This window comes from Trachurus japonicus, chromosome 24 (assembly GCF_045865225.1).
Source record: "Trachurus japonicus isolate A0001 chromosome 24, Traja_1.0".
Lineage (NCBI taxonomy): Eukaryota > Metazoa > Chordata > Actinopteri > Carangiformes > Carangidae > Trachurus > Trachurus japonicus.
The window spans coordinates 20,083,803-20,110,061 of record NC_140930.1 but is presented as its reverse complement, the minus strand read 5'-3'; the positions used below and the strand labels follow the sequence as shown (position 1 = coordinate 20,110,061).

Here is a 26,259-nt window from a genome sequence, read left to right as displayed (position 1 = left end):
CAGTCCTCTCGTTAGCTGTTGTGTTGCAGTAGCTATTCTTTCAGCATTAGCCATAGTGTTTGAAAGAAGCACTTTTCCTTCTTCACTCACTCAGCTGGCTCCTCCCTACATACACCTGCACCTTCATCATCTGATTGGTGTCTGTATCTTTTTTTGCTTTCTTCTCCACCAAGCTTATTTTGCATTTGTGTGTTTATTCAGCTCCTGACTCCACAGGTGGCACTGATACTATCAGTACAAGCTCATGATTTGATCTTGATGTTGACATTTCTCTCTCCTCCACAATTATATCAGTAGGATTGGTCTGTGAACCTCTTCAAATTAGAAATCCTAACCCTATCTTCTGAAATTTCTAGGATCTAAATTAAATACAAAAACTATTTAATTTAGCGTATATCATATCTTCTTAAAAAAAAGGCGTGCTTGCATTACTTAACCAGGGTTGATGTAAGAGGTGTGATAACTGTTGAGTTAGAAAATTGAGACTGTATCCAGTGGAGGTTATTTGGCAGAGAAACTGTATTGCACAGCTGTGTTTTACGGTCGAGTTGAGATGAAGGGCAAACATCTTGGAAATAATCCATTTCTCTTTGTGGATTTAGCCATGTTTGCCTGCAGCAATGTGAATCCGTCCTGTTGATGTCATCTGTACCATGTTGTCTCATTCTATGCTGTAATGAAAAACACAGTCATTAGAGGGGCTGTCATCACAGATTAGACTCCAGGGATCAGATGGGACATGTCTCTTCCTCTGTGGGGTGGAGCTGTACAATTAGTGTCGAGCTGAAAATGTTGTTTTCACTGTCTCTCACATCCTGTGCTGTAGGTTTAGTAATGTTCCTGTGGCAATGGAATTCCTACAAACCATTTGGTGTACCAATGGTGTACACCACAACGTATTCCGCTTTCATTTTTGGTCATTCACATTACTTACAGTGTTATTTGAGATGAGGTTGTCAGTGGTTGGGGGGCCTAAGCCATCACAAAGAATACACACTAAGGTGGAAAATGTCGAATTAGTCATATATCGTCATACAATATGGCAAATGGCAGAAAATGTTTCCTTATGACTGTTTATTATTATTCATGCATTCATGTGCAGAATACAATGATGATGATTCAACAATTTTGTGTGATGGCGGGGTAGTTCAATATACAATCGATAATGTTGAAATCTATAAATGAACAAGTAATTAAAGCTGTCAGATAATTTTACTAGAATAAAAAGTAGGAATATTTCCTCTCAGACTTATTCTCAGACTAATTAGAAACAGTATGGCTGGGGCCAGCATTTCCAAGTTGCTGAAATACCTGGATTTGTTAGATCTAGGGCAAACAAATATCTCAGTGAATCTTTCATTCACATTTTCTCTGTAGATTTACTGAGTAAAATAAAAAAGTTAAATTTTTTTAACCAAAACAAACAAACAAACAAACAAACTCTTACATTGAGATTAATTAATAGATTCAAAAGAATTAGTATATCATAATTTAATTCCAAATCTTTAACTGAATGCAAAAATTGAACCACATAGTTCAATGGGGCAAACCATGAGCACCGGCGTATAACCCGCACCCAACTTTTTAGATGAAAAAAAGGGGTGGAAAGTGTGACTTACACACAGAGTTTCACAGTAATATAATGTCAACAGTACATTGAAGAAAACTGGTAGAAAACAGGAACTATTTGTCAGATTCATGAAATGCCTTATCAGACAGGAGTGCATTCCTCTGAGCCTGTAGAGATCGAGTCATTGCATGACAGCTGCATGTCTGTCAGTTTACAAATTTTAATGATGATGAGAAAGAAGATGAGACACTTTGTGGTGAGTCAGCCTCCTTTACTTGTGGTTAGAACAAAACCACAGAATTGTGTCTGTGCTGTTAATGGTGGTTAAAAGGGCTGTCAATCATCCCCCCAAATCAGATTAGATTTTCTAATGTTAAATATTATATTTGAATTTTTAATTTGTTTTGTTGTTGTTGTTGTTTTTTGCTCGGCCTATAGGCTACCTATAGCAGCTTAGCATTTAGGTCCCTTGTGCACTAAAGGGCATTCCAACCAAATCCATTATGTAACAACTTTTTCAACAGACTTAATTTTTACCAACTCAATATAAAACTTCAAATGGGAAATCAAACATTATAAGTAGTGGTGCAACGGATAGCAGTTGATCTGCGATCTGTTCTGATCGCTCTCCACTGATTGGCATGCAAATGCTCGATCGATTAAAAAAAAAAAAGGTATAGTACGTATAGTGTGGGAACACATAGGTACACCGCAGCCAAGTAAATGGGCAATTAAAAGAACTCCGCTTGTAAATTCGACGCACATCGACAACAAAATTGTTTGTTTTATCAACATCTTTACTCCCCTGAATGTCGCAACGCACAACGTTAATTTGCGTCGTTGCGGAAGGCACATGTTCGAACGTCAGTTTCCACCTTTGAAATGTTTTCATTTTAAAAATAAATCGAATTCTGTTTGAATAGCGAAGTTCGTTCGGACAGCCCTAGTGGTTAACACTCTTTGCTCTTGTAATTTCTGTTCTGGCTCACTGTGCTTTGCTGTACAGCAGGCACTCTGTGACCAAATTTGACCCCTCTTTTTGGCTCTCATTGCAGATTATTTCTGTCCAGCTCACATGATCCCATGAGGATTGTATGGGTTTAGCAACCTGGACAGTGGTGATGGCAGTTCGCTCTGCCCATTCCCTTGTTTTCCTGTTTGCCAGCTTACTATGAGTCGAGCACATGCTGGATTGTTTTCACAGCATGTGTTTCCTGTTCTCTTCCCTGCAGCTGAGAGGATGAAGGGGACGAATCCCGGCAGTTTGTGGAGCTTGTAGCAACAGAGGAGTCGGTAGCACGGTGGTGGCCTTTCCAGCTCCCGTTTGACACGAAGGACCGCGACGGAGCTTACCATGAGTTAGAGGGCACCGGAGACTGTCCTTACAGCTGCCCTCCCTCCACCATCAGCAGCACTGTGTCTGGAGACGGCAGCATCACTCGCCCCGCTTCATGAGCCAGCAGGATGCGGCTGAGGTCCTCGCACTCTCCGAGCGCCTCCTCGTAGCTTCACACAAGGGACAAGCTGACAATGTGGTCCAGCTTATCAACAAGGGTGCAAAAGTAGCAGTCACCAAGGTGAGTGTGTGTTTGTGGATGTGCTGAATACAGTTGTGTTTTTTTTATTTTTTCATTTAGTTTTGAAGAGTTGGTTCCTCTAACATGTTGGCCCTCAACAATCAGTATCTTCTTGACCACTACTGACCATGAACTTTGGATATTCCTGGTCCTCAGAGGATTTCTGATACTGGGCGGCTTTCCCCCCGTTACTGTAGTCAGGTCAGAATTTCCATTTGAGCGACTTTGGTCCTTGAGAAGATGTCACAGCGACAGTCACTCTTTCTATTTGTATTCAACAGGTGGACCCATTCTTTATGAAACAAAGGGCGCTTTCTCAGCTAAAAGCTGTCAATGAAGCTTTGGCACCGGGCAGGGACTGCTTTGAAATTTGGGTCTCGAGCCGCTTACAGTCCAACTCTTGTGTACTTTGTTTGCGTTGTGAAAGCAAATCAGATTTTAGGAGGAACACAGAACTGAACTATCATTCAATAAGGGAATGTCTTCTGATGTGTAAAAGGGGCATACAGCTTCAAACTTACAAGACATCAACTGGATGGTGCTAGCGTTATATTCTATTTTTGGAAATGAGTGAATAGTACTATACAATTAATTATCCCTGTAATTTTTCGGTACAAAACTCCTTTAAAGGGATAGTTCACCCAAAATTCAAATTTCACTCATTATCTACTCACCCTCATGTCAACTAAGAGCTGTGAGAATTTTCAGAGTCCTCCGTCCCTTCTCTGAGTTACAGGGGGGTCCGTGCAGCAGTATTTGTCCATATAATGGTTGTGAATGGATATCACTTTTCTTCATCCAAAAAGACACACCAAAAAACATCCAAATACCTCCATACTACTCGTCTGTAATGTCCCTCTTGTATTGAAGCGTATTGAAGAAATTGTTCTGCCGGAAGAGCAGTGAACTGAGACACTGGGAGCTTCCGCTACAAACAAGCTTAAAATATAGACTTACCGTATTTTCCGGACTATAAGTCGCGTTTTCTTTCCTAGTTTGGCTGCCCATGCGACCTATATTCAGAAGCGACTTATATATCAAAAATATAGCCTACGCTATGACCACAAGAGGGAAGCGAGGCTTTTATTTCTAAATCCCTCCTCATTCAGTAGCTCATCTTCATCTTCCTCACGTGCTGTTCTCCTCGCTGCGCTGTCGGACCTGTCTCCGTTGCGCCGTAGCGCGTCACTCCCAGTCAATTCAGAGTATTTTCACAGCGTGTTCTGCGGCCCGTCTTCTCTGCTACGGTCCCGACCGGGCTCCGGACACGGAGCAGAGACCGAGGTCCGACAGTGCAGGGCTGTCCCTCTCTGAAGCAGAGGAGAGGTCGGCTTCACCCCCGTCCGTCTTCACAGACAGTCCACAAAGAGTTTCTGATCATATCATCATCAGTTTGCTCCAGGCGACGGAGTTTTTTTTTTTCTTTTTTGACCCTGTCTGTAGTAGGCTATTTTGCGTCGGCCGTAAGTGTAAACAAAGCCCCGGCCATTATATGAGACCCGGCTATTAATTAAATGTTTGAAAAATAAATGCGACTTATAAACCGGTGCGACTTATATATGTTTTTTTCCTCTTCATGACGTATTTTTTGACAGATGCGACTAATACTCCGGTGCGACATATAGTCCGGAAAATACGGTATTTAATTTTTTTCGGAACAATTTCTCATGTCGGGGCTTCAATACAAGAGGGACATTACAGACGAGCAGTATGGAGGTATTTGGATGTTTTTTGGTGTGTCTTTTTGGACGAAGAAAAGTGGTATCCATTCACAACCATTATATGGACAAATACTGCTGCGCGGACCCCCCCCGTAACTCAGAGAAGGCACGGAGGACTCTGAAAATTCTCACAGCTCTTAGTCGACATGAGGGTGAGTGGATAATGAGTGAAATTTGAATTTTGGGTCAACTATCCCTTTAAATCACCCTTATCCTACTGGTTTGTCATTGTATATGATGGTGACCACTACGTATTCCTTTTTGGGCAGTTTTTGGTGGCGTTTGTTGATCATGATGCTCATAGTGAAGCAACAGGTTTGTCCAATTTGACTCACTGACTTTATCTGTCTTGTCAGTGGCCTGTATTATAGTGTCTTGGTGTTCAGGGTGTCATTTTACTTCCATTGTGGAGTTGTGTGACTCATGGTCTAGTGAAAATAGCAGGGGGAGAGCCTTTTGGTTTGTGTTTTTGGTTAGTGAGTCTTCCTGAGTCATTGGTCAGATTTCCCTTTCACTGCACAGTCAGTCCTGTTTTGAAGAAAGAAGCTGCATATTAATTAATTGCAGCAGACTTGTCAGGAGGTGGTTGTGAAGATGGTGGGTGTAAAAAAACCCAAAAAACCACATGACTGTTGCACTGGAATCTGCTGTTGGCATCCTCAGTCCTGCCTGCTAGTCAGGCCCTGCCCCTGCTCGGGGGTTACGTTTTCAGTGTGTGAAAAAAGATATTGGATCAGTCACAGTGAAGTGTGTTTTGCTTCTGGCTCATTTGCATGGCCTAAATCGGTCGGATACAAAACAGAGCGTGAAAACGTTTAGCAGCACTGGAGCTGCTGAGCCTTGACAGTGCACGACTGTGATGTTAGTACGATATCAGTGAGGAGATCATACATTTCTCTAGATATCTGTGTTGGAACTTGCTTGGATTCGTGGACTTTTCTTTGCAAACAACAAGAGTTACATGGCTTTAAAAATGTGCCCTATTGGCAGGTAGTAAGGCTGTTTGATTATGGCAAAAATCATAAACATGATTATTGTGTAGTGTGTACAGGGAAATGTATCATATAAATTGTAATTGGAAAAAATATTTCTTGTACAGCCCTCCTGGGTATCAGGGTAACTTTTTGGTTAGGGTTGATAATAAATTTTCTTTGCTCAGTTCTACTGTACGATCATGAGCTCATTTTCACCTCCTGGATTATCTCATCTCATCAACCCAGAGTGAAGGGAACTCAGATTTAGCTGACTGTGAATTTACCCAGTGTACATTGTCCATGCTGAGTAACCCTTACCAGAAGTGGCCAGTGTTTTGTATGAACCCAGATGTTTAACAGCATCACAGCTGAACTGCTGTGTGTGGCCAGGTTGATCACACTGACACAGCTCTTAGTCCCAGCGCCACACGCACACACACACACACACACACACACACACACACACACACACACACACACACACACACACACACACACACAGTGACAGACAGATAGACACACAATCAGGCAACAAAGTCCCCTGAGGCTTTGCTTTATTCTTTCGTCCCAGCTCTCACATTCCCTGTAAACACATCAGAGTTCAAAGGTTGTTTACCAAGACATGATGTAATCCCCCCCTCTTGTGCGAGTTAGTGCTAATGCTCATCTGTGAAACGGCCTGGATGTTAGATGAGGTTCAGTGAGAACAGGCAGGGGATCCCTTTTCACAGATGGGTGTCAAATCTCAGCTCTGTCTCCACAGCACAGAGCTTCATCACCTATCAAGTAGAGAAAGCCGTTGACTAGCTGGTCAGATTCATCATTTTGTGTCCGGCACTTTTACACTGTGTTATACGGAAGTGTGTTTGCTATACACAGTCCTTGTCAAAAATGATCAGTATTGTGGTGGCTAATCTCATGAACACATGGTTGGTATTGGTTGCAGCAGCAGCGAAAAAAACCTGATTGTGCCATCCCTTGACCTTATAATGTTCAATTTGCACCAGTTGAGGATTGAAGCCGCAACCTCTGGAACCAAAGACCACTGTCATTGAGCAGCAAGTGTCAAGGCAGATTTCAAAAAAGGTCAAAATGTCACAAATTCTAATATCTAAATAAAAATCTGATAATACATAAATTGCATCTTAACAGCATAGAAATGTTGGTTTTTAGCGATAAGTGTTTTGCTTCACAAGAGAAAATCTGATGTTTAAAAATACCACTTACATTGACTGCAGTTGTTCCCATGAGAGTAGAATTCAAAATGTTCTAGAAAATTGAGTTTTTGAGATAAAATTCTGATATTTGCCAAACTTCATCAACCATGACTCCAAAATATTGTTGAGTAAATCTGGCATGGGGTCGGACATTTCTGTAAAGTTTGGTGAGTTTTCACCCATGGGAAGTATGATTTCCTCGGAAGAAGAAGAAAGAAGAAGTAGAAGAAGCTTAGCTGCCCGGACTCTAATGATATAAAATGTAAAAACTTGATTGTATAGCCTAACGAATGGTGTTGTGCATCTTAATGGCAGCAATTATTATGACAGTTTGATGGAAAGCAGCAGTTACCATAATGGAGAAACTTAGACTATCATGGTACAGTGTAGATCAAAGCTGCACATTGTTTATCTTTACAGTCTACACTCTCTTCTCGGTGGCCGTCATAAATATGCTTCTCCAGACACGTGAAGGGTTTTTTTCTGGAATTAGGAAGGAGTTTAAATTCTGTGTTGATTGAATTAAAATCATTATTTTAATGAGGTTCTCTGTCTGTCAAACGCCCTGAAATAAAGAAGACCTTATGTAAAGCCCGTGGCCCAGTGCTGACAACTATTCATGCTTTATTCTGTATGCAAACCAATTTTCCATGGGAACATGAACACATGGCATCATATTGTAACAGCTAGAATAATATTACATGTGCTGCTGCTGCTCGCTCCCATGATTGTGTCTCAACTAGCTGTATTTGGGTGTTTTGGCAAGGCGCCATTATGAAAGCTTAATCTGGGATAAAGGGGGTAGAGTTTCATATGAAACATTCCTCCGCTCAGGAAAAAAGGAATGTACGGATAATATGATGAATGGGGCTGAGAAAGAAAAACATAAATCAGATGAAAAGAAAAGAAGTCAAAAAGGCTTAAGTGGGGCGTTAGATGAGGTTAGTAATGAATACAGGAGGAGGAAGAGTGATGATTTAGCTTCTAGCTCCTGATCAACCCCGGCTTTACAATCTGGAGAGTTCAGAGGTTGACTGTTTCAGCTGCTCAGTGTGAGAAGCAGCTTGATTTTCATTTGACATTTTATCTGTAAGTAGAAAAACAAATGAAACACACTGTGAACAAGTCAGTACATTTCAGCAAATATTTTAAACAGGCGTGTAGCTTCATTCTCAACCTTGGAAATAATATGATAAAAAAGAGAATAATCTAGAGTCAAAGTCCATTTGTTGCTTTTTCTGGTGCTTTCCATTCAACAATGTCTCACGGTGCTAATCTCTATAACCCATAAAAAGTAAGACTTCATCAAACCTATGTACAATTGTTTTGATAATGTTCCCTTTGAGTTTGGTCATGAAAGGCCCGGCACACATGCACAGGTGTCTTCAGTCTGAGGTCATGACATTACATTTACAAGTGAGAAGGAGGAAGCCGTGAGTAGTTGACCCACTCGCAACAAAACTATTACGAGAATGAGTGGGATTTAAGCACAGTGTGTACACACCCACACAGACCCTGAACCAGGACAAGTCTCATGTCTCAAGTTTCAGTCACTGGCTGCGTCTCGTCCGACACAATAACTGTAAGCCTTTAAAGACTTGGGAATTGTGCTGACAATTTTAAGTACTTTTCATTACTTTACAGTTCAGTTGACTAACTATGGGATGGAAACCTGATGGAGATTAATCAACTATGAGTAATACACCAGTCACTGATTTAAAAGTTCTTTTATGTGCACTTTCAAAGGTATGAATTAAAACAGATCATGATAAGTATTATTCTTTGTTGATCAGAATAAGTCATTAACCCTTTGGCTTTTGATGAATTTGATAAGAATGATGATGTTTTGTTCTCTTTTGTCTCTTCAATAGCAGTGCCAGCAGAGGCTCAATGTAATCATCATCATCATTCATTACCCTTTATGATTGAGATACAAGAATTGTATCGATAGAGCATTAACATATGAACTCACCACACTAGCTTTTGCTGCAAAACAAAACCCACAGAGACATGAACAGACCTTCAGTCAGCCTGGAAACAACAGAGGCTGCCTGCCGTCTAGCTTGAGGCCTGCTGTTTACCTGAGCTCGGTTGGTGGCTTCCCTCCAAGCCAGGCCCTGTGTAACTCAACCCCAGCACCACATGAATTCAGAGCAGAGCCGAGACGCTCCCAAATAAAAGCACAAACCTTCAAACGGCAAGATAATACCTGGCGTGTAATGCGGTTTGTGCTGTTGTGTGGGAAACACATTTGATCTGTCATTAAATGGTATTTACTCAGTATAATAACAGATTAAAAGAGATTGTCTGGATCTTGTGTTTGAAGTTTGAGCATTTGGCTACATCCTGCTCTGTCATTCATTCATTCACTCAACCTTCATTTAAACTCGGAAATGAGCTGGATGTTAACATGCAATGCTCAAAATGTCAGGATGTCTGGAGGGGGTGAAAGAAATTTCCTGTTCCTGATGTCCTTCATGTCATGGGTACATATGGGGGGGTGTTGGGGGTTGACTTTTTCCCCCCAATACAGTGGAGACAGATGGGATTTTGTTTGTGTGAGAATTTAAAAATCATAGTTCTAAATTCAATATTTAAAAAGTGGCACACACTGTGCCTCATTTGCTATTAGCAATGCAATGCAATAAGCCAGTAACCAATCACAACACCCCATTTGAAGATAATAACGACTCACAACAGTTCCTTATACAGTATAATAGTTAATAGCGAGGAGGATGGAAGATGAAGGATGTATTCTTACATTTTTTCCCATTTAATAGTTAAATAAATACAATATGAATGCTTCAGGAGCATCAACTTAATACTGTACTTACTACAGAAATGTTCAAATGTAAACATCATAAATAGATAAATAGCTTTTATCATATCTTGTCTGCAAGTATGTCCTCACTTTAAATTCTAAATTTGCCACTGCTTACTCTTATCCGCTAATTCACAGACTGTGCAAGATATACGTAGGTTTTTTTATGTTTGTTTTTTTTGTATTTTTTAGCAACTAATGAAATTACGAAATTTGACACCTGAAAAGAAAAATACTGTAGAGAGATGCCTTTAATGTCCCAAGAGCACATTTTTTCTTACAGTCCGTCACACATATAACACACAGTGCACACCACCAGACATTGAATAAAACACACATTGTCACACCCATAGGAAATGGGGGCTGGATCTATACAACAGGTTACAATGGGATGTTTTTAAGTGCAGTCATTGCAGAGGGGCAAACCTAAACAAAGTCGTCTGCATGGCTAGACACCCAACTGGCGGCAAGCACAAAATATTGGTTTTTGTAATTTGGGTGAACAGATCCTTTAAACCTCCACAAGAGGAGTCACCTTTTTGCCTGAGTGCCCACCCACAGATGCTTATGGTGGCAGGATGCAGGGTTTATCCTCCACCCCAGCTAACATGAACAGCTGTGCAGATTGTGCACTGTTCTCTTAAACCGAGGATTAAGGATCTGTTTGTTTTCAGTCGACTCATTACTGAGATGTATTGTACTCTGACTTCAGTCAGGCCACCAGATATCACCACGGTTACTTGCACTGCAGCAATAGCAGTATGACTCACTGGATTGTGACTTTGTGTGTGGTAAAGCTACAGTATGATGACGTCTTATAATCGGCTTTGCGCGCTTATGTTTCATGCGCTGCCTGTGTGTTTTGTTCAGTAGGTGAAGTTGTTTGTGTGTTTTGTGTCCACAGTATGGCAGAAGCCCACTGCACTTGGCCGCCTATAAAGGCCACATCGAGGTTGTGCGCATCCTACTCAAAGCCGGCTGCGACCTGGACATCCAAGACGATGTGAGTAGACTCATCCTCGTCGACCGCGTTTCCAATTCTCATCCACCTCCGACTTGCACCGCAGCCCCGATTGATGGATACCGGCAGCCGCTTCTCTTTTTTGCTTTCACCTCTCTTAAGTTGGAATAATCATTTTTTTAGTATTTAATTTCTCAATTTTAACACAAACTGTAGCCTAATGACCTCTAGTGGCCTTGAGTGGGACTCCTTGGACTTCCCGCTTGTGGGCATTCCTTCAGGATGCAAGTCCCCCTTCCTCACAGATAGCGATAACCCCGATCTCTGGCACCGCCAAATTCACTCTCTGTGGTCAGTGAGCTCTGCAACAGGCCGCAGTACATCCTCCAGGAGTGGAGGGAGCAGGAGGTGCAGACTGAGGCAGGAGGAGGAGAAGCAGGAGGGGAGAAGACAGTGGAGAAGGGCTGGGGAAGAGCCCGGAGGATCAGAGAGAGTGAAGGAGGTTAGCCAAAACCTGCTCCTACTGAGGCAGCGCAAATCTGTTCCCTCATCCTTCCTTCCCTGGAGAAACGCTGCTCATCCAGTGCTGCTGCTGCTGCTCCTGCTGTTGCTCAGTTCTGGTCCAGCTTGGATTCATTGACCCCTCCGCCCCCCCTCCTTCTTTCATTCCTGCTTCTCCCCCTGTCTCTTGCGGAAACCACCGCTCATCGCTCCTCCAGCGCTCTCATGTCAAACCTGGCTTACTAAACCTCATTCACCACTAATCTGCTCTCTGTGCGGGAATTCCATTTATGGCTTAGTTAAATGTGAAATGCACCTTTTTTTCCCTGGGACTGTACACTTATTTGCTTTCATGTGGTTATACAGACCACAGTGGACTCTTAACAGCAAATAGAGCAGTTACAGATGAACCGCTGTGGTCTCTATAACTGCTACACTGGGATCATTTTAACATCATTATTGCTTCATTAAATCTGCTGAGATTGGGGATACCTGCTGTGCTTATTAAGAGTTAAATAAACTGCGAGCATGTAAAGGCATAGTTGGTTTTGGGGGATTTTTATAAAGAACGAGTCAGACTATCTTAATTTGATATTGGTAGTGATGTCTACAGTTTGAATACACAGATGAGATTAGTCTCGTCTCACCCTCGGAAAAAGGGAGAGGCGTATTTGCCAGGAAATGGCGAAAAAACTGTTTATGTGTAAATTTAGACTTTGGAAACATGCACCTTAAAGCACACAGACCACATATTCCTCCAATTAAATACCGTCATTCAGCATATTTCATTCATTTATCCACGTGTTTCACAAATTTCAGTCAGAGGTAGTAAACATAAATCCCCAATAACCAAACTATTTCTTTACAAGAGCATTTTCCAACAGCAAATTGCATTTTCATATTCAATGAATCTAGAAAATAATTAAGTTTTGAATATTTGTGGCATGAAATGATCCAGCAAGAGAACTGTAAATGATATGATAAATATGTTGCATTGGAGCTCCAAGGTTCTTCTGTTTGTTTTGTACACTGTTTCCTTGCCCTGCTGCCCACTGTCGATGTGGATTGTTTGTCAGGGGTGTGTGTGTCTCTGTGTTTTTGTTGACAGGGGGAGCAGACGGCGTTACACCGGGCTGCCGTGGTGGGAAACAGTGACGCTATTAGCGCTCTCATCCAGGAAGGGTGTGCACTGGACCGACAGGACAAGGTGCAGTTCAAAAGCTGGTGGTACCTCTGTTAAAGTCAGGCAGAGTGAAGGGGAATTTCAAAGCCACGATAAACCATCTGATGATCATTAATCTGTCTGTAATCTGCTCATTCTCCCATGAATACAGTGTGTGAGACAGCTTGATCAAAAACACAGTCAGAAATAGAGATTATGACCATAAACACTCATATTTCTGCATCCTTGCCAATGGCAGACAGAGCCAGGGGCATATTGTTTTCCGGTTGTCTGTCCATATGCATGTGTCAGTAACGCTTTGACGGAACCTCTTCAAATTTGGCACAAACATTCAACAATAAACTGATCAGAATTTGATGATCAAAGGTGAAAGGTGAAGATCAGTGTGACCTCACAAAACAATTTTAGCCATTACTAAAGACTTCACACAGCATGTTTTTCTCTCTTCACACATACAGTATAACTTTGGATAAACAAAGATTTAATTGAAAAATAGCATTATCCTGCTGTAATTGGCCATCAGAAGATCATGAGGTGTGGCTGTAGAGGGATCAACATGGCCAGCAAGACTGTGGCATTCAAAACGGTGATTGATTGGTATTAATGAGCCAAACTGTGAAGAAAACATTCCCCACTCCATTTCACAACCAGCAGCATGGACCAGCTCAGTGGAAATGCACTTCCTCCATAGAAAATAAATTGCTTTCTAAAATATATTAGAGAGGAGACTCAAAGTTTCTCAAAGATTTATGTTTGGTCCAGTGCATCAGCCTCGAGGTTGCTGTCATTAATGTGGCTTTTTGTCTTTTTTGTCCTGTCAGGATGGCAACACTGCTCTCCATGAAGTGTCCTGGCATGGCTTCAGCCAGTCTGTCAAACTGCTGGTGAAAGCTGGAGCCAATGTGCATGCAAAGAACAAGGTGATTCCACAGCACAGAGCCTGGATTTGGACCACAGCACTGATTAAATATGTTTGCTCAAGTCTATTATCCTTCCTTCAGATTCTTTTTACTAGAGCCATTCATCACAAAATAAAGCAATTGCAGAGCTCAGCATAACCCATTCAGACTTTTTAAAAGTAGAAATAACACATTCTTCCTCTTACAAATAAACAAAAAAACATTGTTTTTCTACTTGATCTGATGTGAACAGATCAAATAAAAACAAAACAAAAACCAAATACACCCTGACTCTCACGACATCCTCCCTCTTCTCCAGGCGGGGAACACGGCTCTCCACCTCGCCTGTCAGAACGGTCACACGCAGAGCTCCAAGGTTCTGCTCCTGGGCGGCTCCAGGCCTGACAGCAAGAACCACGTGAGATCTTTCTCCTCTTTGTCTTCAGTATAGTACATTTAAACATCACTTGGTCGTGTTCAGATGAGCGATTAGAAGAGCAGATAAGGGTAAAAAATACTTCAGTTTGTGATACAAACATGAAAATTGGCACAAGTGCTCACTATAACCCACTCTTTTGAAAAGTTTGGGTGTCCACGTAAAATTTCAATATTTTAATTTTAGACGCTTTCAGTGCTGAATTTTTTATAATATGTGGTCATGATGTTGACACTGACATTAGGAACAAATACTTGACAAAAAAAAAGATAAGAAGCGCTCATTCCAGAGGCTACTACACCTCACATTTGCAGCTGCATAAAGCTTATGCCATTCCAAGCCTGTAGCATTTGCATCTGCCACAACAGGCAGACTTGCAGCCACATTTAGTGAATTGTTCAAAACTCTTTGCAATGGGGAAGCTGGCTGTCCAGAAGACTTTCCATTCCTCACCAACCTTTTCCCAACCCCACTCAGCTGGACTCTCTGCTTCTGGCTGGCGCAGATTTGCCTGAGCCCATACACAACCCAAATGTAAAATGTGAGCCACAGCTGCTCCAGACCTATACCTTGACAAGTATGTCCTTCGCTATAACCTTGACTGGAGGCCATATTGAAACATTTTGAAATTTTGAGTGGACACCCAGGAATTTCTTTAAATTAGTCTATGGAGAAGGTATACACAAAATTTCATAATTGTATCACTAACTGAAGTATCCTAGTGAAAAAATGACATTGTCTGCTGCACTAGATGCTTTTCACTGTAATCGCCTGAGGCAAACTAAGGAGCTCGTAGTGAAGACAGCTGGCAGCTTGGGTTTATCCATCAGTAGGTTTTCAGATATGAGGAGTTTGCTTTGGTGTTTTGTTGCTTGACAATAAACAAAAGAAAAAATATAAAGACATTTAAGATGCTGGTGGTTTATGTAGCGCTAGTGTTTTTAAAATCCCCCTTATCGTTTAATATGTTATTATGTTATTTTTGGGGGGGCATTTTGCCTTTATTTAGATAGAATCGTAGAGAGCGATGGGACTGGTAATGGTACTGAAATAGTATGTAGGCATAATACTGTCAGTCTTTCATTACTATTTTAGTTTGATAGTTGTTCTGCCTCTGTATCAGCCAAATGTTCGTCATAAAATACACAGAATCCAGATAGAAAATAGTTTTCGTGTCCCTTGTATAGTTCTACAACATGCTGAAATACATCTTTGAGAAAAACTGTAATCAAATTCTTGAAAAGTTGCTGATCCCTCTGTTTTATTTTTCAGGGAGGGGACACATGTCTGCATGTGGCAGCCCGCTACAACCATGTGGCTGTGATCCGCATCCTACTGGGAGCCTTTTGCTCTGTTTCAGAGAAGAACCTGGTGAGTTACTGACTTGGCAAAAAAAAAAAAAAAGATAATTTGCCACCAGCTCAGTGCTGAAAAATCCTGTCTGGTTATTGTGCAGTTAAGAATCTTTGAATAGGAGCTTTTTCGATATATCATATATGGCTAATAAAAGTGGCTGGTGTGTTTTTAATTCACTTGTTGTGACACATATAAGAAGACAGATATTTAAAATATGTTTGATCTAATTTGTTCTGATTAATTGTAGATTATGCAGTTAAATAACAGCATCTAGATAATGTATAAAAATAGAGGTGGCACCAAGCAGCCAAAGTCTTGGAGCTCTCTATAGGATCCATCCTCATACCACCGTTTCTTGCTGTGTGTGTGTGTGTGTGTGCGCAGGCCGGGGACACACCGCTCCATGTAGCAGCTGCTCTGAATCATAAGAAAACAGTACGTCTACTGCTGGAGGCGGGTGGAGACAGCCGCATCTGCAACAATGTGAGTGCCCGCAGCTTCTTTCTACATCATTAATGCTCAGAGGAAGTGTTTGTGCACTCACTTTGCCTTTTCTTCATCTTCAAGTCAGCACACATTTCTGTTGTGTTACCAGTCTCCTCTTGAGGGATTCTCAGAGCAGCTGCCCCAGCTTCCTGTCGTCTGTTTTAAGCTGCACTAGCATGAGGTGAAATTGGGATCACATTTCATACCCTTAAAAATAAGATTTGAGAGGTTGAAAATTAAGATTGAAAGCATAATTTGTGGTTTTTAAATTAGAAAACTGGATTCAGGCATTGGAGAATATGACTGAATGTCTTATATAACTGCTTCGCTTGTGTTGTCAGTTTTGAAACCATATCATAACCAACCAACTCGTACTGTTCTCATAGCAATAGTGGATGGAAATGCACATAAACTCACTTTTTTTCAACTGATTACCTAGAAACTCAATTCAAATCTGTCCTGCAAAATTTAATAGTGTCTTGTCAGAGACAGATCCACTCTTTCAGTGTTGCATCATGGGATTTTCAGAGAATTTATAGCATTAAGTAGCCAAGGCCAAAGAATGTTGATGCACTGTGCTGCTTTCACACTGTGTTGTATAAATTATAACCCAGGTTGTCTGTTTGTGAGGTGAGGTCCTCCAGAGGTGAACATACAGTAATACATAACCTCTCCTGACCTCACCTGCCTGGGGTTTCGCACTGAATGCGTACAGGTTATAAATCACTTAAAGAAATGTTTTCATTGAATGTGATGCCAGTTATTGTAATAGATGATAAAAAAAGGCTAATTTTACAGCAATATCTTGTGTTAAAGCATCAATTGTTATTTTTTCAAATATCTGGTCTGGTGAGACAAAAGTTCCCTAACTCAAGAAATCCATAGCTTGAATGAAATTGTTACAAGTGGACTATATGGTATTAGTCATATAATATCAAATGTGTTGTAATATTTGTTTTGTAAATGTCCCTGTCACGCTGTTCATGGCACTGAAGCTGTAGTGTTTTGTTCAAAACCTGCTAACTTTCTAATTGTTATACTTAAAGTTTCTGAGCCCCTCAATACATAATGTAATACATTTAAGCAATGTTTAATGGACAACGTCTGTTAAACCATGTGGGCATTTTAAAAGTCATTTAGGGGCAGCCATGTTTTGTACTGAACTGTGGGAACCAATTAAAGGCCAGAGTGTGCTGTGTCACAGAGGATAAACCTCCAACCGAACATTAGGATGTTAGTGAATCAATTATTCACACTTCTTTTAAAAGCCTGATACAAATGTTGTATAAATTATAACCTAGGTTGTAAAATGTTCATGCAGTTTTTGTAATAAATGGAACATTATATAAATATTTAAAAACTAATTTCATTAAGTAAAAGGTCTTTTGTACGGATTAAGTCCCTGACAGAAAAAAACAACCCAGGTTTTTTTTATATGACTACTGATAAATGCAAATGCTACAATAACAGTTAATTTCTTAGTGCAAAATGAAATGTAAAGTCCCATCTCCACCTGTGTGTACAAGTACAGTCAGTTAAAGGATGTGTATATAGCCAATGAGGCATCAGCACTACACTAAATATGCACCATAGTGGCTGGTGTTCATGAGCCCTACATGTTTTCATGTCACAGTCAAACTCAGGAGCTGTCTCTTGAAGTAAGGAACACTAGATTCAGCAAAGTCCCATTGCAGCAGTAGACGGGAGCAGCTGTGTCTGGCCAGAGGTCAGAGCAGGAGCTCATGTCCTTTGTAATCTTCAAAACAGACGTCTTAGTAACAGGGTAATGTTTGTGTGAATTTGATTTAATACAATTACCTATTTGGCCCTGCACTGTTTGGGTGCTGTGTCCTGTTAGTTTAAAGCAGCTGAATAAATAGATCTGGACAGAACAGACAAAAAGACCACACCATCTTCTCGGGGAAAAGCCACATTTTGTAATGCTAACTTTACACCAGAAAAGGCCACATAGTTTAGGTACAATTTTAGGCATTGTGCATTTCAATAGTTAATCAATACCAAGTGGATTGATTGACATTGAGTGTGACCACCTTTTGCCTCCTGATTGATAATTCACTTAGACTCTATGAAAAGTCAGATTGATGATCACTGAGCTCCTACCCAGACTAGTCTGGTCTTTCAAAACTTGTTATCAGTTTGTTTCAAAACAGACAAGAATCAGGTAATTATATTCTCAACATTATTTTCAAATGATTGAATACTGTTTTTCCAGTTTTAAAATCATAGTTCCAAATTTTACTTTGAGTCTTTCAAGTCTGTGATAGAATGACCCATTTTCACCTGCATTTGGCAAAAGCACCCAGTGGAAGAGGCAATAGATCACTGCTTGAAAATTACTTAGGAAATTATTTGGGTAATATTAAAGACCTATGATGATTTTATGCTGGTTAACTACTGTATAAACAGCACTCAACTTTCCATCCAGCGTCCATAGGTCGCTCAAGTTTACACAAGTTTCACTATAGTTAGTTAGTGAAGCCCGTTGCTCCTCCAGGTACTAAGGCTGTTGATGAATGTTGATGATTATGAATGTTGGTGATGTTTTTTCATTTCTTCAATGTTTTCGTAACTTCTTCTTCACGCCCAACCCCCCAGCAGTCTGGTGGACCGGGGGAAGCTCCATCAGTACAGCAGCACAGGACACTTTTACTGACTATTATGACTATTTCAACACAAATACTGCGTATGATTCCCTACATACTTCCCTGTTTGCTATTTTTTCATTTTGTAGTCATTCAAGTTAACATAAGTTTAGTATAACTTATGTTAGTCTGTGGTACTCAGCGCTTCTGTCTCATATTTTTCACCTACACACCTATATCTTCTCTTCCCTAAAGGGAAAGAGGTGTTATTGAGCTGCTTTTAGACTTTTAATTTGAAATTCCTGTGCAAGGTGTGTTGAATTCATTGAAAAAAGTTTAAAGGGCAGCAAAGTGGAAGAAAAGTATAAACTTCATTTACAGAGATTTACTCAAATAGTGGTTTGCAGTTGTTTAAGCCTGAATTTACTGAGGTAACAGCATAAAGGACATGTTGAGTTAGTTTTACCTGGAATCAGCAATAAAAGAGCAATAAAATATAAGTTTGTTCCAGATTTCTGCCACTGTTTTTGAGTTTTTAAATTCCAGTTCCTATGAGTTGTGTTTTCACTCTCTCTCTCTCTCTCTCTTGCACTGTGTGTGTCTCTACAGGCAGGTGAAACCGCTCTGGACCAGGCCAGAGAACATAATAATCCAGATGTAGCTCTGCTCTTAACCAAAGCCCCCCAGGTGAAACCACTAACTGACTTATCCAGGCAGCCATAAAGAAAATTCAAACATTTTTGTGATCACATTTTTGCTATATATTGCCCTTTTTTATTATGACTATAAAGGCTTTGCGACCCGTTAAGTGTTTGTCTTTCCCTTTTCATCTTATACTGTATTTTCACAAATCCCATTGACTAACTATTTAATCTTTATAGATTCTAATGATTACATGATCAGGTCACGTATCTCTTAGACTCATGAATTCAGACTCAAATCTGGAAAATTACTAAATGCATATGCCACTTTATTGCATTTATAGTTCTTATATATAAATGATATGGGATATGTTGTGTGAAGAGGCACTCCTCAGTCTCTTGGACTCATTTCCTGTTGCATTAGAGAAATATTAACTGGTGTTTTAACCTGTATCATGACACCAGGAGACACCACAGATTAGACTATGCACATACTGTTAGTAATACCTGGATAAAACTTGTAGGAATGATAATCTGAAATTATTTCTCATAATACAATCATAAATAGCCCTGAAAGGAAAATCTTGTAGCGATTGTAGAAGATTAGAGATTGAGTCCTCTGTCCATACAAGTAGCTTCTCAGGAATTGTATTTCTCTGCACATTCCTGACTGCCCAGCTCCAGTCTGCTATTGCTCTGAAAAAAGAGACTTTATTTAATTTATACTGAAACATGGAGCAATAAAATTATAAACAATAACAGATTAAATGTCACAAACTATCCCGTCAAAGTTATTTGACCAATGCAATGACCTTCAGTGTGTTACTGTTAAAGGTGTATAGAAAAGAAAATTGAATTTGAGCCCACTCTGGGTCATAAAATTAGTGTAATAACTCATCTATCAGACGATGTAGGCCAAACTTTGTGCAAAATTCTATTTTTGAGTAAATCCGCGATGAAAGTGTGTATTTTAGTGTAGTTTTTTTTTTCGTATTGGATAATGCAGGCGCACGGATTATACGTCAGCCTGTACACGATTCACTAGCCACTGATATTGGATCCGTAATCCGTCATTCAAACGTCTGAGACACGCACACACACACGGAGCTCGGTCTCGCCCCAAACTTTGAATATCCCGCCCGCTCGATAACGACCAATCAAATTCATTTTCCTTACTCGGGTAAACTCGTGTTGCAGCTCGTGACAACTCGGCGCGACAAACGGCCATTTCTGTACACCTTTAATAAAAATGAATGTTTACTTCCAGGGAGTAATTATCCTCTAGTCTATTTATTTGCTGATAATGCATTATGATGCCTGTTGTGTTTACAATTATGTGTGTGTGTGTGTGTGTGCAGGTGCAGAGCTTTGTGCGTGGCAGGAGTGTGAGGAAGAGGAGAGACAAGCTGAAGGCAGAGGGCAGAGCACAGTCAGTTCCCAGGGATGAGATGCTGCCCTGCAAGGTAGGAACTAGACTATTGTGTCAGGTTAACAATAGAATTCATAATTAAAATGAGATTTTATTTAAATAATTGTCAGACACACTTTTAATGCCACTTTCTGCCACTTAAAGAGGAACTAAGCAGGATTTCTCCCGTGGCTATGCTATATTTTTACTAACTACTTAAAGCAGAAGTAAGCGGTCCGGTCGCTTTGGCTAACTTCCTGTCAGCTGATGGAGTTAGCAGTCCCCGCCCTCGTCATGGATCTATTGGTCCTCGTCCCTACGTCACCACATTCACGCGCATCCCTTGGCTGCACACACAGAGAGGACCGCCCCTTTATGCTGCTCTCTCTCCTCATTGGATAAAGGTTGTAGGATACAAGGAAAGTTTTCTCCTCGGCTTACAGCAGAGCAGAGTGACTGACAGACCCGTGTTTCAGACCAAACACTCTATATAAGTGATTGCCGTCGGAAGATATAACTATTTAAGACTTATATTAACACAAATATTCCGCTTACGTCTGCTTTAACTAAAAAGCTCCGGAGTAATTGTGATAGTTAACTACATGACTTGTGACTTGTTGCGAGTGAGAATGGAGGCTCTCTGCCTTCCACCTGGCGTCTCATGGTTGAAAACCAACCTTGCAACATCAGTGTAGTACTTGGCCGCCGCCCCGGTGTTCCAGCTCTCGTCTCTGCAGCACCGTGACACAAACACACTCCATAATCCGTAATCTTTTGTTTATGACAGTTAAAGCAGAAGTAAGCGGAATGTTTGTGTTAATATAAGTCTTAAATAGTTATATCTTCCGACAGCAATCACTTATATAGAGTGTTTGGTCTGAAACACGGGTCTGTCAGTCACTCTGCTCTGCTGTAAGCCAAGGAGAAAACTTTCCTTGTATCCTACAACCTTTATCCAATGAGGAGAGAGAACAGCATGAAGGGCTGTGTTTGCAGCCAAGGGATGCGCGTGAATGTGGTGACGTAGGGACGAGGACCAATAGATCCATGACGAGGGCGGGGGCTGCTAACTCCGTCGGCTGACAAAAGTTAGCCAAAACGACCGGATTGCTTACTTCTGCTTCAAGACTACGCAGATATACATGTCGTAACATCGTATGTGTTATATAACGTTATCCATGGATTGATTTTTCACCGACTTCGTTAAAAAAAAAAAAAGAACATGGCCAGGCAGAGGGTTAGCAAAACAGCAGAAAAGCGACCAGACTTGCATAGTTCCTCTTTAAGGTGAGTCTCTGGTTGAAAAGGTTTGTTGTGGAAATTTTTAGGCCTGCTTGAGGAGAGTCAAAATACAAGTCAACATGTCAACTAATAGCTGTGAGTCCTCCGTGCCTTCTCTGAGTTACGGGGAGTCTGCGCAGTAGTATTTGTCCATACTGTATAATGGTTGTGAATGGATACCACTTTTCTTTGTCCAAAAAGACATCCAAATACCTCCATAGTGCTCGTCTGTAATGTCCCTCTTGTATTGAAGCCCCAACATGAGAAATTGTTCAGAAAAAAATTAAATAAGTATATATTTTAATCTTGTTTGAGGCGGAAGCTCCCAGTGTCTCAGTTCACTGCTCTTCCTGTGTCTGACTGGCGGAACAATTTCTCATGTTGGGGCTTCAATACAAGAGGGACATTACAGACAAGCAGTATGGAGGTATTTGGATGTTTTTTGGTGTGTCTTTTTGGACGAAGAAAGTTGGTATCCATTGACAACCATTATATGGACAAATACTGCTGCGCAGACCCCCCCTGTAACTCAGAGAAAGCGCGGAGGACTCTGAAAATTCTCACAGCTCTTAGTCGAAATGAGGGTGAGTAGATAATGAGTGAAATTTGAATTTTGGGTGAACTATCCCTTTAACTTTAGGAATTTACAACCTAGATCAGTCTCAGAGAAGGTTACACAGAGTTCATCCTGTTACCTTCACCTAAAACAGAAGGTTCACCATACCAAGGTACAATTGGTTAAAATTTCTCAGAATAGGACAGAATAGAAAATTTCCACCACAGGTTGGAGAAAAAGTAAATATGACTGGAACAATAGGAGTCTTTTGTGACTTCCCTCATTTGAATGGTGGAAAGCAGAAATAATTATCTTTTAGTGTTTATGGGAGGATCGTTTACATTTTTAAGATTCTTCATTTTCCTGAGTATTGAAACATTTCCAGGTAATTGCACTTCTGAACCTCTCCTTCTTCCTGTTTCCTGTAGGACAATGCATCTGCTGCAGATGACACCCAGAGCAGCGATCAGGCTGCCTGCAAACACACTGAGGTGACAGAGTCAAACACCAGAAGGGGAAAGAACAGGAAGCAGAAAGAAAAGGTAGGTCGCTGTATCTGTATGTCTGAGGTAATAAGAGGATGGACGCTGCTGCTCAGATGATCTGAACTGGGCAGAACGATGAGTCTCCCATCTCTGATATTGTCAAATGTACGTAAAAATGGAGTAACTACTAATCTGAGGTGCTGCTGCTGTTGCAGCCGTTTATGTCCGAGCCACTCCGCCGCAGAGAGACCAGGCACAGCGAAGCCCTTCACAAGAGGAAGAGTAAACTACGAGGAGTCGACCCTCAATCGACCATCCCCCCACACAACTTTAAAGCCTATCAGCTCTACACACTGTACCGAGGCAAGGATGGCAAGATTATGCAGGTACTGTCAGTGTACAAACACCCCCTGAATCCAAATAAAGGCTATCATTCACATGGTGTCTCAGTTATGTGTTCTGTAAATTCATTCTTTAGATATGCAAATGATTGGCTGCAGCTGAACAGCTACAGAGAGATTTACTGAGCCTTCTGCCAATTACCAAAGGGCAACATACATTTGCATCGTTTATTTGATGCTAATTATAACTACTCTACATGTGTCTTGTAAATTAAGATTTCCTAGTGCTTAGATTTCAGCTTTTTATACTAAACTCATTATTTCTACATTTTAGTGACCCCTATGACTAATCCCATTAAAAATACAAATTCACATAGCGGAAACAGTCAGAGTTTCAGTCTGTTCAGAGCCACAACAGAGTCACAACCAGTCTGATAGCAGAGAGCTCTTCTAAACTTTCCCACCATGAGCCTGATAAGACAAACCTAAACTGTAAACTGTAGCCAGTCACAGCTTTATCTGCTGCAGCTGTCAGCAGTGTTGAAATTGTTTCAGCAGCTATTTGTCGGCAGTATAAACGAAATCTGCTGTCACAGTAATCACAGTTTTACATAGCAATATGTTGTGTTATAGAACATTTTCTAAAAAATGGAGAAACCAACATCAACATCAAATCAACTTACTTTTTGACTTTGATGAACAGAACAAGTCATGTATCAAATATTACCAATATTCCTGCTTATAATAATCCTGTTTTAGCAGAGCCATTCACAGCAAGGCTGCTTTATATGTTGAGTGCTTTACAGAACAGTAGAATATAAACCATAATAAAAGATACACATTAACAATAAAAGATATAAGATATAAAAGGGGAAATTAACACTAAATAGTTTACTATTTTAAATTCACCATAAAAATAATGAATTAAGTGCAGAAAAGAGATGTAAAGATTTAAAAATGTTTCAAATGATTTAGAATCCATTTGAAGAATAAGATGGTAGTCCTTACAGGGTGGAGTAGGCAGTGTAAAAAAGGAACATTTTTAGCTTTGACCTTAACCTGGTCAGAGTTACCTGAATATGATTAGCCTATTTTTATGTATTTCCTTTTATAACCCCTGCATCATGTGGCCCCTCTGTAAATATGGACAAACACTGTTTAACTGCTGACTGTGTCGTAGGCTCCTCTGAACGGCTGCCGCTGTGAACCTCTCATCAGTAAATTGGAGAACCAGCTGGAGGCCACCAAGGAGGAGATGAAGACCGAGATCCACACCGTCCAAGACCTGATGAACAGCAAGATGGGGCAGCTGGACCGCAAGAACAAACACCAGGTAACACAAACATGCGGCTCGAATCACGTGCTTCCTCATAATCAACTGCAGTTTGTCCTTCCTAAAATGTTTACAGAGACTTCTAATTTAATTTCATGACACATACAGGTGTCTCTATAGCCTCACTCCTGTTGCCTCCAAGGATTTTTCATCACCTTACAGAAAGATAGTAATGAGACGTGGAAGAAAAGAGTCTGAGCAGCACTTTTACAGTTTAGTTTTCAACGAGCCATGAGCTGTCTTTGGTGGTGGAGAGCCAGGTCAATGGGAACTGTTGCTTTGCTTCTATTTCTATCACTTATTTTTGTATTGAAGTCAGTGTGCTATCCAGCTTTGTCACTCTCTGGTACTGAGTATTGTCCAGGCTGCGTAACTGCTAAGAGAACACATTATAATCTTTTGCATTACAAACACAAGTGACACTCCCAACAGGAAACCACATCGCAGTGGCAGAGAAAACTACATGCAGTCCTGGCATCATATTTTTGTAGAGCTAGCCAACAGAGGATAGCTTCTTTTTTTTAATCTGTTTTTAGTGGAAGTTTATATTACCATGCAGGTCATGGGAGTGATTCTGATGGACACCAGACCCTCAACACACTTAATGTAAATATCTGAGTCTCACCAGCATGGGTTTTCAGAGTCACATAGAGTTCAGTTGGCATCTACAAAAGCCCCATTGTTATCGTGTTGCTGAACAGAAACAACACAGCTCCGCCAGCGCATGTTTTGGGGGTTCACTTCACTGTGTAATTTTACAGGGTGAGACATTGCAGTGACAGTACAGGGACTCTGGCCTCATTTCTTCCATGCATAATACATTCTCCCACAATACAGTAAGGCGCTTGAGATAAAAGCTTCTATCAGTCGTTCATGCGTGGACTCTGAGCATCGCTGCTGCTTGAGAAAACACAATAGTTAGAGTAGGCAGGAATTCATTATCAGTGAAAACAACAGAAGAAGGTATGCGAGCTCAAGGTGAAACATAAGGTAAACATGTCTTAGACTGAGGATCGGCAAAACAAAAAAGATGTTTATTTTAAACCTGGTTGATAAAGCCGTGTGCTGGAAGGACGCTCTCACACACACGCAGCATCAACGTTACACACACACACACACACACACACACTAGGTGGGAACTGAGAGAAACTACCAACATGCTCACTGGCTTCAGTAACTGTGAAGTGGAAGATGTTAGGAGCCAGGACTGTTCCTAGAGTAACCAGACAAGAAAAGACCCGATCAGGGATGTGACCATGAACTCAACAATCTCACAGAGCTTCAAAAGTCAACTTCAGAGATGGGACGACCTGACAGAAGGACAAGTATCTCAGCAGCAGCAGCAGCCTGAAGTGTAAAAGAGGATGCTCTGGTCTGATGAACTTCACTTCGCATGCCGGTGGTGGCGACAGCATCCTGTTATGGGAGGGTTTCCCAGCAGCAGGGGCAGGAGACTGCTCAGGAATGAGAACAGGATTACTGTAATACAGCTGAAGAAAGAGAGACATTTCTCTTTCATAGTGTTGACTGACCAGAAACAAACAGCCAGGACAACCGTCTGTGACTGTCCTGAAGTGGCTCAGGCAAAGTCCAGACTTGAACCCCAGAGATATCTAAAGTTCAGTTCACACACACTTCCCATCCAGTCTGACTTGAAGCCTTTATTTGATAAGACAGTGTGCAGAGACAGGAAAGCAGGGAGAAAGACTGGGGGAATGACATGCAGTAAAGATCAACTCAGTGGGGAGTCAAACTGGCGACCTCCACTTCAGGCAATGCCAACATGGGATGTGCTCTAACCACTCGAACACTGTGCCCCCCAGCTAGAGTTTTGATAGATTTCTAGCAACCATATACACATACACACACCAATACTTTATTAGACACATGCACATTTACTTGAATCTTT

General features: G+C 41.0%; 1 protein-coding gene across 3 annotated transcripts in view; it reads left to right on the top strand.

Moving 5' to 3' along the window:
• Positions 1 to 26,259, top strand: part of ankrd6b (ankyrin repeat domain 6b) — a 41,782-nt gene that overhangs the window by 10,587 nt on the left and 4,936 nt on the right. For 2 of the 3 annotated variants that reach the window (XM_085770552.1, XM_085770551.1), the window contains exons 2-13: positions 2,803 to 3,147; positions 10,785 to 10,883; positions 12,451 to 12,549; positions 13,347 to 13,445; positions 13,744 to 13,842; positions 15,133 to 15,231; positions 15,601 to 15,699; positions 18,915 to 18,992; positions 20,305 to 20,409; positions 22,620 to 22,733; positions 22,892 to 23,062; positions 24,198 to 24,350. In XM_085770552.1, the coding sequence (XP_085626678.1) occupies positions 3,022 to 3,147; positions 10,785 to 10,883; positions 12,451 to 12,549; positions 13,347 to 13,445; positions 13,744 to 13,842; positions 15,133 to 15,231; positions 15,601 to 15,699; positions 18,915 to 18,992; positions 20,305 to 20,409; positions 22,620 to 22,733; positions 22,892 to 23,062; positions 24,198 to 24,350 (1,341 nt within the window). In that variant the 5' untranslated portion in view covers positions 2,803 to 3,021. Of the gene's footprint in view, positions 1 to 2,802; positions 3,148 to 10,784; positions 10,884 to 11,057; positions 11,344 to 12,450; positions 12,550 to 13,346; positions 13,446 to 13,743; positions 13,843 to 15,132; positions 15,232 to 15,600; positions 15,700 to 18,914; positions 18,993 to 20,304; positions 20,410 to 22,619; positions 22,734 to 22,891; positions 23,063 to 24,197; positions 24,351 to 26,259 lie in introns of those variants that run through there. The other variant, XM_085770553.1, reaches the window with a different exon arrangement.